Source organism: Silurus aristotelis (genome assembly GCF_946808225.1).
Source record: "Silurus aristotelis genome assembly, chromosome: 4".
In the NCBI taxonomy this organism is placed as follows: Eukaryota; Metazoa; Chordata; class Actinopteri; order Siluriformes; family Siluridae; genus Silurus; species Silurus aristotelis.
In genome coordinates, this window is record NC_139577.1 from 817,332 (window position 1) to 832,161 (window position 14,830).

Sequence of the window (14,830 nt, forward strand, 5' to 3'; positions counted from 1 at the left end):
GGTGGAGCTCTATAGCAGTGTGTCTTCCACACACTTCCATCCCGTGGACTTCAGATCTTCATGGAGATGGCTTTGTGCACAGGGGTATTGTCATGTTGTAACGGGTTTGGGTCTCCGAGTTCATGTGGAATTTCATGCTCCTGAATTCCAATACAATTGTGTGCCTTCAGCTTTGTTTATAAAGTGTGTCATATTTCATTCAGATTTTTTTTTATTGTCATCATGTTCCATAAGAACCAGACCAGAGTGGATATTTAGCATACAGTCCTTTTTTTTTATTGAAAACGCTTTCTCATATAAGTGCAGGATGATGCATAACAACACAACACACTGCTCCACCAAGCACAAGCAGTAGCACACACACACACACACACACACACACACACACACAGGGATGTCCTGTACAACATACACGACATCCAGTGAAACTGAACATCTCAGAAATTAACACACAAAGCAAAATGACAACAAAACAGTCACTATATATAAATGTTTTTCTTTTCGGAATAAGTTATAGGACACATACGTATGCCATTTTTATCACAGGATTTCAAATAAACCCCACAAAATTTACAGGATCGAATTAATGTGCAGTAGCAGCTCAAGGAAATCAGTGCAAAATACATTCTTTTCTACAATCAATCATAAGTAAAGTATTTTCCCCGTACACGGTGTACAGGTCGACTATTCGTACATACACGATATAACAAACGGGAAAAAATAAAACACGACTCGAAATGCTTTCAAGGCCAGAACATGCGTCTCCATACAAAATAGTTTCTTATGAACAATTAAATCCGGCATGCCGTTTGACACGAGCGAACACGTAAACCCTTCCTCTCCCGTAACACTGCTGTTACACGTTTTTTTCTGGAACATATCAGGAAGGATCAGCAATCAAGAGAAACATATACAAACACAGGTATATTTTCTTTTCTACATTGTTCCCAATGACTCTTAAATCAGGAATGAAAAAATGAATGAAAAATGAAACAAGAATGGATTCATGACGAGCTAGATCATGGATGTATCTGCCGAAGTAATGATGTAAAGCTTTTCTTTTCTTTAAGATCATAGAAAAATTATAGAGAGCAACAGAACATCCAACGTAAAATCCACCCACACACTTATATGAAGTCGAATTCCATGCACAAGATCAAAACGCTATATTTTACTCAAAACCTTGCCAAGCCAGGACAATAAATATTTCCCGGTCAGTGATTTAATACCTGCTTTCTGCAGTGGTATCACCAGGACCATCAAATATTAAAAAGGGTAAGTAAAAAAAGCTCGATCTCATGGAAAATCTCCTACAGGTGAAGCTCAGAGCCGCCAAGCTTTACGTGTTCAGCTTCTATAACCAGCTGCTCTGAGAACATGAAGACTTCTGTATGTTAAAACACCACAATAAAGTTTCTGATCTGGATCTTGAATGATTGACAGTTGTGCAGATGCATGCTTTGAATATCATACCCCCTAAAGCCCCGCCCTTCCCCAAAGCACCGCCCCTTTCTCATAGCTTACGAGGTGGTATTTAAAAGGTTTCGAGACTCGCTTTGTTTACAAGAAAATACTTTATATATGTTTACACACTACAACCTAGCATTGCTCTTCGTTCTAACTTGTTGTTCATGATCAAATAGCAGACGTGGTAACGCACGTGATCAGAATAGCACCAGTTGCTTTAAATTATAATGGTTGGTGCTTCCTGTGACCGTGCGTGCAGCATTGTGCTGCCATCTGTTGGCATTTTAAAAAACCAGTCTTTAAACTTTTTGATAACACCTTGTACATTTGAAATCTTCCCATCTCAAATCAAGATGTTTCTTTTCTTTGAAATTTAATTAAGTTTATAATTATCAACTATCCTTCACACCCATATTAACATTCAAAAACCTCTATCTTTGCAGATTTCTGGACAATCATTAACAAAAGCATTAGTGAGATCAGGCATTTATGTCAAAAATTAGGGATTTCTTGGTTGAGTAGGTGCTCTAGTTTATCTTTAAGGTGTTCAGTAAGGTCCTGAAAAGATCTGCAGGTGGAACACCATGTCTACATGGAGCTGGCTTTGTGCACTGGGTCATTGTCATGCTGGAACAGTTCTGCGTCTCCTAGGCGCAGTGAGAGGAAATTGTACAGCTACATCTTGCACTGACATTCTATACAAAAAATGTCACCAGGTGTAGTGGTCAGGTGTCCAGAAATTATTGGCAAGTACATATTGACATTGGTTGACTGCGTGAAGTAAAAAATTTATTTTGTAAAATAATTTCAAAACGGCACTAAAGATTAAAATAATTAATTAATTAATTAATTACTTGATTAATTAATTAGTAACAAACAAACAAAAATCTATTAAATCTACCACTTTGCAAAATCATCTGAACGGGAATGAGGATAAAAAAAACGATCTGCTTTCCTGCAGCACTCAGCGCAGATGTTCTCCAGGTGTGTATCCATTGTAATCACTACTTGTGCAAGGTTTCGCTCTAACCAGCAAATGTTTTTGAAGGTCGAAAAAGCTGCCGTTTGTCTGTTTTAGCGATGCTTTAGACATGTTTTGAATGAACTGCTGTACATAGCACCATCAATTGTCCTTCAATGGACCACCTTTGGTTATATATTTATATATTCCATCATACATACTTGGTTCTAATCAGAAACAAGGCTCAGAACTATTACAGAGCCGTTTCTTAAGGCGAATAAAATCCCTCCGCATTATTTAAAGCATCAAGACACAGAAGAATCAGAAGAAGCTCTTGAACAAGCAACGCCTGTGACTGAGAGACTGCAGCCGCCAGCATGTGGCTCGTCTGAGGATCGTACCGAAGAGCAATGATGTAATCAGAAGTCATGCTGAAACACACACTTGCCAGCGGACTTGTGCTGAAGGGTTTCGCTTTCAGCGGTGACACAACTGGGATTTTTCCTCGGGGAATAGTCCAGTCATGAATATGAATAAAGCCAATGTGACTTTGCTCACGCTCGACTGCACTTGTATGAAAAGTTACAAATGGCCCAGGGGCGAGGAGTGGAATCTCACACTAGCGGCTCACTTTACAGCTTTATCTTCTCCAGTTTGTAGAAACTGATGCAAGATCTGGTACTTTAAAAGAGCTGAGAGTGAAAGAGTGCAGAGATGAGCACTGCTTTAGAGCTGAATCAATCAAGCTATACTCCTTTAACACGTATTTCTTTCTCTCACAGGGCTTTTTTTTAACACCATTTCTCTTTTTTAATCTGACAGCAGTAGTAATTAAATTCCTTGCACCCCTACAGACGCCTGCCAGACAGAGGGCTGTGTGTCTATATGTTAAGAAAGTTGTGGTGCGTAGCATCGTCTGTTGTTTGCATATTTTCATTTATCAAAGAGAAATAAATGGAGCAAATGCGTGCAGCCAAAAAGCCGTTACAGGTAATGTCCCTAAAGCTTACAGCCTTTTTGCAGATAAATCTGCAATCACTTATCAGTAGGCTGGCATTTTAAATGAGTCTGTATATATAGTTAAGCCCCGCCCACCTTCCTCCTCCTTCCACTCCTGCTTCTCCTCTTTTCCCTGCTCCTTCTCCTGCTCCTTCTCCTGCTCCTCCCTCCCCTGCTTCTCCTCTTTTCCCTGCTCCTCCTCCTGCTCCTCCCTCCCCTGCTTCTCCTCTTTTCCCTGCTCCTCCTCATGCTCCTTCTCCTGCTCCTCCTCCTGCTCCTACTCCTTCTCCTGCTTCTCCTCCTCCTCCTTCTACTCCTCCTGCTCCTCCTCCTCCTGCTTCTACTCCTCCTCCTGCTTCTCCTCCTCCTCCTTCTACTCCTCCTGCTCCTCCTCCTCCTGCTTCTACTCCGCCTCCTCCTTTTACTCCTCCTCCTGCTTCTGCTCCTCCTTCTCCTGCTTCTGCTCCTCCTCCTGCTTCTACTCCTCCTCCTCCTTTTACTCCTCCTCCTGCTTCTGCTCCTCCTCCTCCTGCTTCTGCTCCTCCTCCTCCTCCTGCTTCTGCTCCTCCTCCTGCTTCTGCTCCTCCTGCTTCTACTCCTCCTCCTGCTTCTGCTCCTCCTGTTCCTCCTCCTGCTTCTACTCCTCCTGTTCCTCCTCCTGCTTCTCTTCCTCCTGCTCCTTCCCCTTCTCCTCCTTCACCTGATCCTGTTTTTAAACATCACAGCAGGAACGAATGAATAAGTTGTGCAGAACTTACAGTGCAAATGTACAAACGTTTAGTAAAAGATTAACATGAAAACGGCATGAAATAAACAATGGGCAATTGTTTGGCGATGTTATACTCTACACACTATATTGCCAAAAGTTTGTGGACACCTGGTCATAAGTATAATATGTGCTTTTAAGCATCGCATTCACATTTAGTCCCAATTTGCTCTTCCCTTCACTCTTCTGAGAAGATGTTCCTCTAGGTTTTGGAGTGAGCTTGTGGACATTTGTGTTCATTAGTCACAAGGGTGTTAGTAAAGTCAGGTACTGATGTAGGTGAGGTGAGGAGGTCTGGAGTGCAGTCAGTTTCACATTCATCCTAAAGGTGTTTAGAGGAGCTCTGTAGCAGGAGATCTTCCTCTCCAAATCATGTAAAGCAGATCTTCATAGTAAAGCTTTGTGCACAGGGGCATTGAACCAAAGATGGTGGGAAAGTTCAGGTGTCCCAATTCTTTTTACAATATAGTGTACGTTCTGTTTTATATTTTAATTTGTTTCTATTAATATTATATTATATTAGAGAACCCAATTGTTCTTGAAGTCAGAGAAGTAATAGAATTGTACTCCTGTACTATAGTACAAAAACTGTGTAATACTTTTTGAAGCAAAGAATGTTTATATACACACACACACACACACACACACACACACACACACACACACACACACACACACACGATTTCACCAGTTCAAGTAGTTCTCTGCGATTCTTCTTCAAATCCAGAGCAAAATCAATCTTCAATACTTTCATTCAAGATGCACCAAAATAATTCTAATATGATCAACAATAGCACTTCTTCATTCAAAAGACAGCAAAATAAATTAAATACGCTACTCACAACAAAATCTGACCTGCTGCTTTAAAAACACCGTTTGCTCTTCTGTTCAATAGCCAAAAGAAATGATGTTTTGACAGGAACCACCAGGTGTTTGTGGGGAAAAAATAGGATTTCTTGCTTTATGATGTTTATGTCCATGAGTCACTTTATTTTCCTCTTTATGAGACTAAAAATGTAAAAAAATACTTCAACACTTCTTCCTAACCCTTAACCAGGAAGTAGAGCGTAATGAACAATAGGTGAGACAACTTTATGTGCAAAAAAAAAAAAAGAAATGCAGGTTTTATCTCACCTCTCACACACCAGGTTCAACTACTGTAGCTCTCTATTCGGTTTAGTCATCACCGTCTGCCCTATCAAGACACAAGCACTTAGTAGCATTGTAATGAATAATCCCATTAGGGGTTTGATTGTGGCAGGTCACAGCAGACCCAGGGAACCGAGAAGCTTCCTTCTTCCATTCTGCTCTAATGTGCTGATTAACACTCGCAGCTTCTCTTCACATAATGGAAATGAATGCAGGTTCATATCGAGGTTTCCTCCCTCCTCCAACACACACACACACACACACACACACACACACACACACACACACACACACACACACACCACCCACTTACTATCGACTATACAGTGTTACAGCTGTCATTTGCATTCAAATTTCGATGCAACCCCGAAATGACAAATAAAAGAAAATTTGGTGGTGAATGAAGAGAAAACGGAAGATCAGGAGAGAATAAGGACGAGGCAGAGAGAAGGAGACGTTGTGGAACCGTCACCAACAAGAAATTGTGAAGAATAGAGAGATAGAGACTCTGAAGGTGGGGTGGGGAGGAAAGCAAATAAAGAAAGGAAGAAGTACTGACTGTTAAGACAGACGTATATGGTGGAATAGAAGAAAAATAAACAGTGGAGGTGAAGCAACCGGGTCATGGGAGGTCGATCTGTCAGAAAGGAAAAGAATGGAGCGAGTTTTTATAGCTGAAAAGGAAAAATAGGAAAAAAAAAAATTCTTGCCCAGAATGTCAAACAAATCAAAACTGAAGAAATAAAAAAAAAAAAAAAACAGAATATAGTGTCTATTAAAAAAACCTGCACCTCTGTGACTAAACATCTGGAATTTTTTTGTGCTCGGCAATCTTCTCCAGTTACACTGTGATCTAATCAGGTCATTTCTCTCTGTTCCTCTGATCTATCATTCCTGCGACACAGATACGGTGTACGTTCGACATCATCGGGTGTAGTGAGTGTGTAAAATGTATCCAAAAAAACAAGTCTGGTCGATCGATAACCAACACAAAATAAACGAGGAGAAGAGAAAATGAACAGGAACTGCACAACCCACTGGAATGTACAAGAGTCAGCCAGTCTGTGTGGGTCATACCAAGCGAGCGGTGAAAGAAAGGGGCTCCGTTAGTCATACGGGCCCCTCGGTGATGCCCTCCAGAGGCAGGCTGGTGGCATTGTCCGTCACCTGAGACACCTCCTGGGAGACAGGTGCATGCCGGGCGGTGCTCAGCGCCATGCTGGCGTAAGGCAGGTGGCAGTCTGTGTGCAGGAACGGTGGGTAGTGCTGCCGGTAGCAGATGTAGGCAAACAGCAGGCCGATCACACCGCCAACAAAAGCGTCTGAAACGGAGGAGAGAGGTGATTTTTGCGATTACACGCGTTCAGCGCAACTCGAGTAAAAGTACATACGTATTTCCTTTTAAATGTACTTAAGTATCCAAAGTACTATGATTAATTACAGCTATAATGTTTCTATAATCATTTTTATCACACGACTCAAACACTGATTAATTTCTATTATAAATCATCTTTTTAACTACAAAAAATCACGTAAACGAGGTCACGTGTGTTGTGGTGAGTTCGAGTCTGGAGTTTCTTCATCATTTATTCCTCTCTAAATGTTCTGCTTGATGTTGAACTGATGCTGAACTGTATGTTGGTGATCAGTAGATTCACAAAGCGCCGATCAGAACACGTGTAAAACAGAGCGTGCGCTCGATCCTGATTGGTGACTCGCTGCGTGTTTCACCAGTTACGTTTTTATCCTCATTAATAAAAAGGAACGACTGATTTCGTAGTTGTAGTAAAAAATAAGATATTTGACTTGGCTCAGGATGGGCAATGGCAAACCAAAAAAGGGGGTCTGTGATGATCTGGAGGTTTCTGGAACACAGCTGTCAGTGTCCAGAGGTTGCCATGTAATGCAAAGAAATCCTTTGCTCTTTTAACAGCACCTTCATACTCACATGGACCAATAACAAACATTAACAAAAACTGAGCTACATTAAGCAGAAGCCTGTTTGGAGGAGAAAAAGGAAAAAGATCACCACAAGCTTATTGTGTTATTACACAGCTTTAACTGTGGGAGATGAACGTGATGATGGACATTAAAGGATTTTGACACGCCCTGCATACAAATCTGTCCTTAATCACCCTTGAATTATTTCTCCATTAATCTTTTTCATAAAAAATAAAATAAAAAATGTTCATAGTAAAAGAATACACTACTTTCTCTGCTTTCCTGGAAACATTTCCCGTATTCATCTTTTGCCATCATGTCTAAAGCACCTGAATATTTTTCTTGTTGATTTTTTTATTTTCTGGAACAAATTAAAGAGTAAAACCTGGTGAATTCTGGAAAAAGCAAGTCAGTGTGTGCAGGTGCACCGTCATGGCGCGAGGTCCAGTCCGGACTCTCCAGGGTGAAGAAAACACTCTATTAACCCACTGATATCAAACACAAGTCCACTGATATCAAATAACATGGTCGCCGTCACAACACATTTAAATCCTGGGAATTTTTTTTAATCTTATAATTGGAACTAATATTGTACTACATTACAGATACACTATATTGCCAAAAGTTTGTGGACACCTGCTCATAAGTATAGTATGTGCTTTTTAATTTAGTTCCAATTCGCTCTTCACTCCACTCTTCTGGAAAGATGTTCCACTGGATTTTGGAGTGAGCTTGTAGACATTTGTGTTTGTCAGCCACAAGGTTGTGAGTAAAGTCAGGTACTGATGTAGGTGAGGTGAGAAGGCCTTGGGTGGAGTCAACATTCACATTCATTCTAAAGGTGTTCAATAGGGTTGGGTTTCGGAGCGCTTTAGCAGGAGATCTTCCACTCCAAAACATGTAAAGCAGATCTTCATGGAGCTAGCTTTCTGCACAGGATCATTGGCATGCTGGATCAAGTTCAAGTGAACACAAAATGTTATTATATCGCATCCTGTACAATTGTGTGGCTCCGGCTTTGTGGTAACAGTTTGGAGAAGAACCACATATGGCAGGAAAGGTCAGGTGTCTGCAAACCTTTGGCAGTGTAGTGTATCTTCCCCTGAAGAGCGAGCCCTATTAGACTAACTAGCAGTTTGTGTGTGAATGTGAATGCAGTGTTTTCTGCCTACCAGCAGTAACTTCCTGAAATGTCACAGTTCTATCAGCAAATTATGCAGAAGTCGAAACACTGGGGTTACGAGGATCCGACAGCTCTACAGCGAGCCTGTCGAAAAACACTGAGATATACCGCTTCCTTTCTCCGCCACTGTAAATTTAGTGGAAAATTTGTACAACACATCTCTTCAGTCTCTGTCAGTCTCACTAATAGGTAAAGATCATCTCTCCAGAGCTCAGAAATCTTTTACCTGACTGAACACAGAAACAGCCAGTGAACTGGATCAGATCCCACTCAAAGGAAAGAACAGTAGATACACACTGTCATGCTCTGTTCATCTCCTGTGTGGAATTAGGAGACCCTTCGGGGGGGGCGGGGGCGAGGGGAGCGGGGGGGTTTCATTCATTCTATTCACGTACTGAGAACATATGTACTGATGTTTCAAAAAGTCTGAAGGACTTGTATATGCCGACAGCTGAAATGATTTTTCCAGGTGTTGGTTCTGCATAACGAGGAGCACAAGCTGGAATCAATGAAAGTTTAGTTGTGTTTTTATTGTAATGCATTTAAATAAATAAAGTTTGAAGATTTTGAAGATCATCGCAAAAGCTTTTTTTTATTTATTCTCACTCTGAACAATGAATATCGGGTGTGTCAGAGTTTCTTTAGCAAACATCAGCCTCTTAATAAACACTGATCTTTCTAATAAGTTTAGAAGCTTATTAGATCCTCCTTAAACAGACAATGTGTTAAAGCTCCTGTCAAGAGTGTAAAATCCGGCAAACTCGCATCTCTTTTCTCTCGCTCAAGTCTGTGACGGAAGGTGAAGGTGAGCACGGGTGAAGGTCTCAGATCGTTAAATAAACGCTCATCATCGGTGTTTCGTTAAATTCTCGGCATCCTGACAGTGCGGTGATGGTGACGCCCTGGCTCCGTAGGATTACGGTGGAAAAAAAACATCTTAAAAGAATTGAAATAGTTAAGTGAAGGTGTCATGGAGATGAACATGATGAACGTCAGCACTGGTAGGTCACCTCTACCCACCTTCTGTTTTGACTTCCTGATGTTCCTGATCTCATCTTAACATGATCCTGCCAAAAGAATAGTCACTGACACTGGCATGGCATCAAAAGAAGAATAAAACAAACCCTTCCTGATTATGGAACAATCAGACTGCGGAAAACGAATCCTAGTGGTCTGAACATTGAGCTGATATTTTATGCGTGTAGGTGGTTGGGTGTAATGCAGGAAAACAAAATTCACTACCAAGCAGATGTTACCTATAAAAAAACAATGTGGGAAATATGGCTTCATTATAAACAGGTTTATCTGAGAACGGAGGGAAGCATTAGAAAGAAACAATCCACCACAACCCTGATCAGGACGAAGCAGCTGCAGCACAATGAATTTTTCAGCACCATGTGCCTGAAATCTGAAATATTTTTATTGTTCTTTTTTATTTGCATGAAATGAACATTAACATCAGCATACTACAGCCACAGCAGATGCATTATTCAGAATGACCATGAAAAATATATTATGTATATACAGTATATATGTATGCAGCTGCGTGGGTGTGGACGAGCGCCATAATATGCTACGTTTACCTGCCACATGAAATTTTTTATTCAATATTGCTGTATTGCAACATCATAAGATCGAAAAAATGGTGAGAGTGCACACCTCAAATTTCAGCAAGCATTTGAGAATCTTCTCAAGGGACAATACTGTAGAAATGTAACTTTTAAGATTTACAGCTTGTAAAAGCAGTACAGATTTACTGTCCTCTGAAAAGAACCCAACATACAGACATGTGGACAATGACCAAGCTCTCACATCTGACACTCGTTAAACAAAAGAAAGACAATGTTCGTTAACATTGTTCCTCCTTAGTAGCAGCCTGGTCAGTGTCTGTGAAGATTCGCAGTCATCCAGTTGCAGTTCTCTGGACGTTGAATCACATCAACTGCTGTCTGGTTCGATCGAAATATTTCACTACTCATCCAAGCAGCTGCATGTGCGAGACCCATTGGGTTTGAAGAAGTTGATGATGATGAGTATTGAAACGTTTCAATCTAACCAGATAGATGTCCAGTTTACACGACTAGCTAGAACCTAGCTAGATTTGTTGCAGACAAAAAGCATTACCTTAAAACAATCCAGATCATAAATCTGGACCAATTATAAACAAGTGATGTAGCTGAGGTTGAGGAACTGTTAAGAGTGCTGCATGGCCACTTCTGATTATTTCATCAGTGTTTCCTAGTGTTCAGGTTTATAGAGAATTATTACAAAATAAGCCGTAATAAAGAGCTTTAATCGGAATATAGATATAGATGTAGTCATACTATGTTAAACTCCTTGACTTCACCTGTTAGTAGAAACTAATAATGATGTGTCGTCTGGTGCTGTTCAGGGTCGTACCTTGCCAGTGATGTTTGTAGTCACAGGTGCGGGACAGAGCGATCATCATTGCGCTGTAGAGAGGCAGAATCATGGCACAGAGTCGCCAGCTGCGTCCACGCCCATTCTCAGTGAAACAGTGCAGCTTCCCTGCTAAGTAGAAGGAGGTGAAGCCCAAGCCAGAGAAAGCAACTGTGTGAGAGAGAGAGAGAGAGAGAGAGAGAGAGAGAGAGAGAGAGAGAGAGAGAGAGAGAGAGAGAGAGAGAGAGAGAGTTTACAGAGAAACAGACAAAATGAGGTTGAAAGTTAACAGAAAGAAACACCAAGAGATAAAGAGCCCTGGCCAGGTGATGAACCTTTTCCATTCCTGGGTAAAAAGATTCTACTTTTGGTTTCCTTCTCTAAATATTCCTCATGTTCCTCCAACAATTCGACTTTGAAATATGAACCCAAAATAACAAAAACTGATAAAAGTGTTTTAAACTTCTTCACACATGAACATGATGCACCCCGAGGAAGATAAAACATTTTAAAGCGTAGATTTCCCAAGATTCTTGCTCATGTACTTTTCAGCATGTTGCTTCAGAAGATCAGGAAAGATGAACTCTCGTTTTTGATCCCAAATTAAAAATCTGGTGCTGGAAAAGTTCCAGCATACGAGTGTGAGACTCCTCCAGCTGTCCACCTGGCAGCCTGGTCCAATCTTCATATGCAAACTGCAGCAGAACACTCAGGTTTGAAGGTCGCCTTCTCCAGACGGCATGTTTCATCTCCTAGATGTTGCATGATTCAGATTAGGGCTCATAGAAGGCCAATTCAGGAAAGTTTCTTTTTTTTTTTTTAAGGATCAGTTTTAATAGAGCTCTCTGATGCAGAACGTTTTACTCCAGAAAGGATTGACTGTCTTGAGATTTCATTGTGTTCTTCACAGATTCATGGCTCCCTGTTTCAGACACAGCAGATCAATTCTAGTCTTCTCTTTCAAAGCTTCATTTTTTATGTCTGTAAACATTTAGCTGATGAGCCGTGCAAAAAAAAAAAAAAAAAAAAGAAACTCCAGTTTTGTCTGCTCTGTCCATAAGACACAGAAGCAATGTGTGTTTCAGCATATTTGAGAGGAAACACTTAGGCTACAATCCAATTATTTTCCCAGGGTGCCAACACATTTGTCTGTGTTTAGAGTTGTGGTGTGTTCATACTGTGGTTTTCTGTCCTGCTCCCTTTTTAAAGGTTTGACACGTCCCACAGCTCAAAATCTGACGCTCAGAACGAGGTTCCTGTGGCACGTCACACTTTCAATCGCAGCACGCACTTTTTCAGAAACTCGTTGATATTCAAAAGACCGATTCGTTTTGGTTGTCGGGTCGGAACCAATACAAAGCATCTAAAAGATAAAAAAAAAAAAAAAAACAAGATATACAACTTGTATGAAAATGCTTACAGCTGCACTTCCAATTTCTTTTGTCTCGTCGTCGTCTTCCAGAAAAACGCACAGATTAAAAAGCCATTGTATAGAAGCTCCACTTCCCTGCTCCTCTAACCCCGCCTGAGCAAATCACATTCCGGTTTAATGACCCGGTGCTCTCATTAGCCTGCTGTTTATGTTCTGCAGGAATTCTTTAATCGCTATAAATATGTATGAAGTATAATTATGCTTGTCCTATTTTGGTTCTGCAAATATCTGTAAATAACTGGAGCCACTCAGGTCTAATGGAGAGGCCTGGATAGATCAATTATCCCCACTAGTAAAAGCAGTTGGCGGTGGAACGGACGGGACGTAATGCATTATTTGTGTAACAATAAACTTTACATGGTGTCACATTTTAAAAGGGAAAAATATCAAATTATACAAACGTATTACAGCGCTGGAGAAGGTAATGGCTCTTTTTTTCGATGTTTTTATTTTTTTAGTTTTTTAAGGGTAAATTATGTTCAACACACTTTAAGACTGAAAACTAATTTAAAAAAACAGTATGTGTGAAAGAATTCAACCTTGGCTCCTAAATGAAGATCAAAATAACTTTGCTGAGACTCTACACTCAGCAGCAATGTCTGAGACAGTGGAGGTAGATGTACAATGGATCCTAGGGAGATATCACATTTCTCACAGCAGGCCAGACTTTCTACCGTATGAAAACTCTGTCTAAGATGTCTAAGGTTCAATGTGTATGAACCTGAACTCGCTAGGCCAACAAACATAAGCTACTGAATCCCCAAAAGCATGCGGCTGTGTTATTTATCCAGACAGTTTTAGACATAAAGTCATTCATAAAGTAATAATAATAATAATAGATTTTGAAGGTAGTGCATTTTGTCCTCTTCCCCACCACTGTATAATTATAGAACATTTACGAAGATTGCATTAAGACGAAGGCCTAAAATGGTCTTTTATCCTAGCATATTTTCACAATTTAGGTCTATTAATAGTCGTTAAAAAAATACAAAAAAATCATTTGTGACTTCAAATACATGTGAGATCTTACAAATTCCAGAGTGAGAATATTATTTCTCAATCGAGCAAGAAATAAATATTACCTTTCCTGCCCAAGCCTGTCTCCTGGTAGCATCACGTGTACTGAGTAATGAAATAACAACAGCTTGGTGCACTTTGTAACATGCAGGTCTGTGCAATTACGTGAGAAAAGCATTCACTTTATTTACGATGCAGAAAGAGAATCCATAATCACGAACTCGAAAATCAAGGAAATAAGATGCCTGTCATGTAATGAATGCTGGATGGATGCAAATGCAGAAGTAGAGAAATAGGACAAGGAAAAGACTCAGAATTAGTAGACAAGCCAAATTTATAAGTAAAGAACTCACAGTGTGACACACAGGAGCTCAAACTACAAACAAGTACCAAATACAAAACAAAATCAAAAGTGGATAAAAAAGTGGAAAACAGGATTTAAGAGTTTGGTAATATTTGGAGACTAAAGTAACTGAGCGTATATCTCGCATTGACCTGAAAGAATCACACTTTTAAATTGTGATTGTGAACATGCAGGTGCATGATGGGAGTTGGAGTCCAGGGCGGCCATGTTTTCAAAGGCTGCAATGTTTAATGTGAAATGGATTTTGCGTACGGGAGTGATCTGATAATATCACGCAGAAACTGCGACACACAGGGATATAAATGAGGAAATTTAAGATAAAATGATGCAAAAACTACATTAGAGACAGTAATGAACAATAGGGCAATTAACCAGTGACAGGCAGGGGGCAGAGACATGAAAAAAATGCCAATTAATTAGGATCATTTAGGATTAGCTCAGCGCCGTATAGGAATGTTCTGATATTCGTATTTTAATAAGACTTTAGTTAAGAGTGTTCGAGTCTCATCCTTTCACACGTATACACACACACACACACACACACACACACACACACACACACACACACTCGGAACAACAGTGTAGAAAAGAAAATATGGTTCTATTTTGTAAAACGCTTCCCCCCTCAGTTCCCTTTCCACCGTCTCACTGATAAAGACATCCGGAATAATTAACGCTCTTCAAGAGCACAGGCAATATCGCAGAAATAATACAACCAAGAAACGAGGCTCATAACTGTGTTCAAGTGAGGTACAATTCAGTGTATAACGAGAGCGTCTGCGACAGTGACTGTTGTGTTGCGAAGAACAAAACGGAGGATATAAAACCCACTGGAGAGAAGACGAGTGTAGACGAGTGTAATATGAGGAGTCGTATTTGATGAAACTGAAGCATACGGTGTGACTGAGCAACGGCTTCAAGGGACATTTCGATTGGTTTTACCGCTTTTCTCTAAACAGATACAGACGTGTTTGTTGGTGCGTCTAGAAAAGACAAGAATTATAGATGTTTTGAATTTGCTGAAATGCATATTGACCAGCAATGGTTGTGGAAGAATGCTCTTTGGACAAATGGGTCAAAACTGGAGCATTTCTTTGGCAAGGCGCATCAGCTGTATGTTCATAGATGCAAAAATCAATCTTTGAAAGAAT

At 40.4% G+C, this 14,830-nt stretch overlaps 1 protein-coding gene across 1 annotated transcript in view; it reads right to left on the reverse strand.

The window, feature by feature from the left end:
* Window positions 1-1,683: 1,683 nt before the first annotated feature.
* plpp4 (phospholipid phosphatase 4) overlaps window positions 1,684-14,830 on the reverse strand; it is a 67,326-nt gene continuing 54,179 nt past the window's right edge. Inside the window, exons 6-8 of the mRNA XM_083539160.1 lie at window positions 10,867-11,037; window positions 3,928-6,664; window positions 1,684-3,560 (exon numbers count right to left, since the gene is read on the reverse strand). Of these exons, the coding sequence (XP_083395286.1) occupies window positions 6,453-6,664; window positions 10,867-11,037 (383 nt within the window). The 3' untranslated portion in view covers window positions 1,684-3,560; window positions 3,928-6,452. The remainder of the gene's footprint in view (window positions 3,561-3,927; window positions 6,665-10,866; window positions 11,038-14,830) is intronic.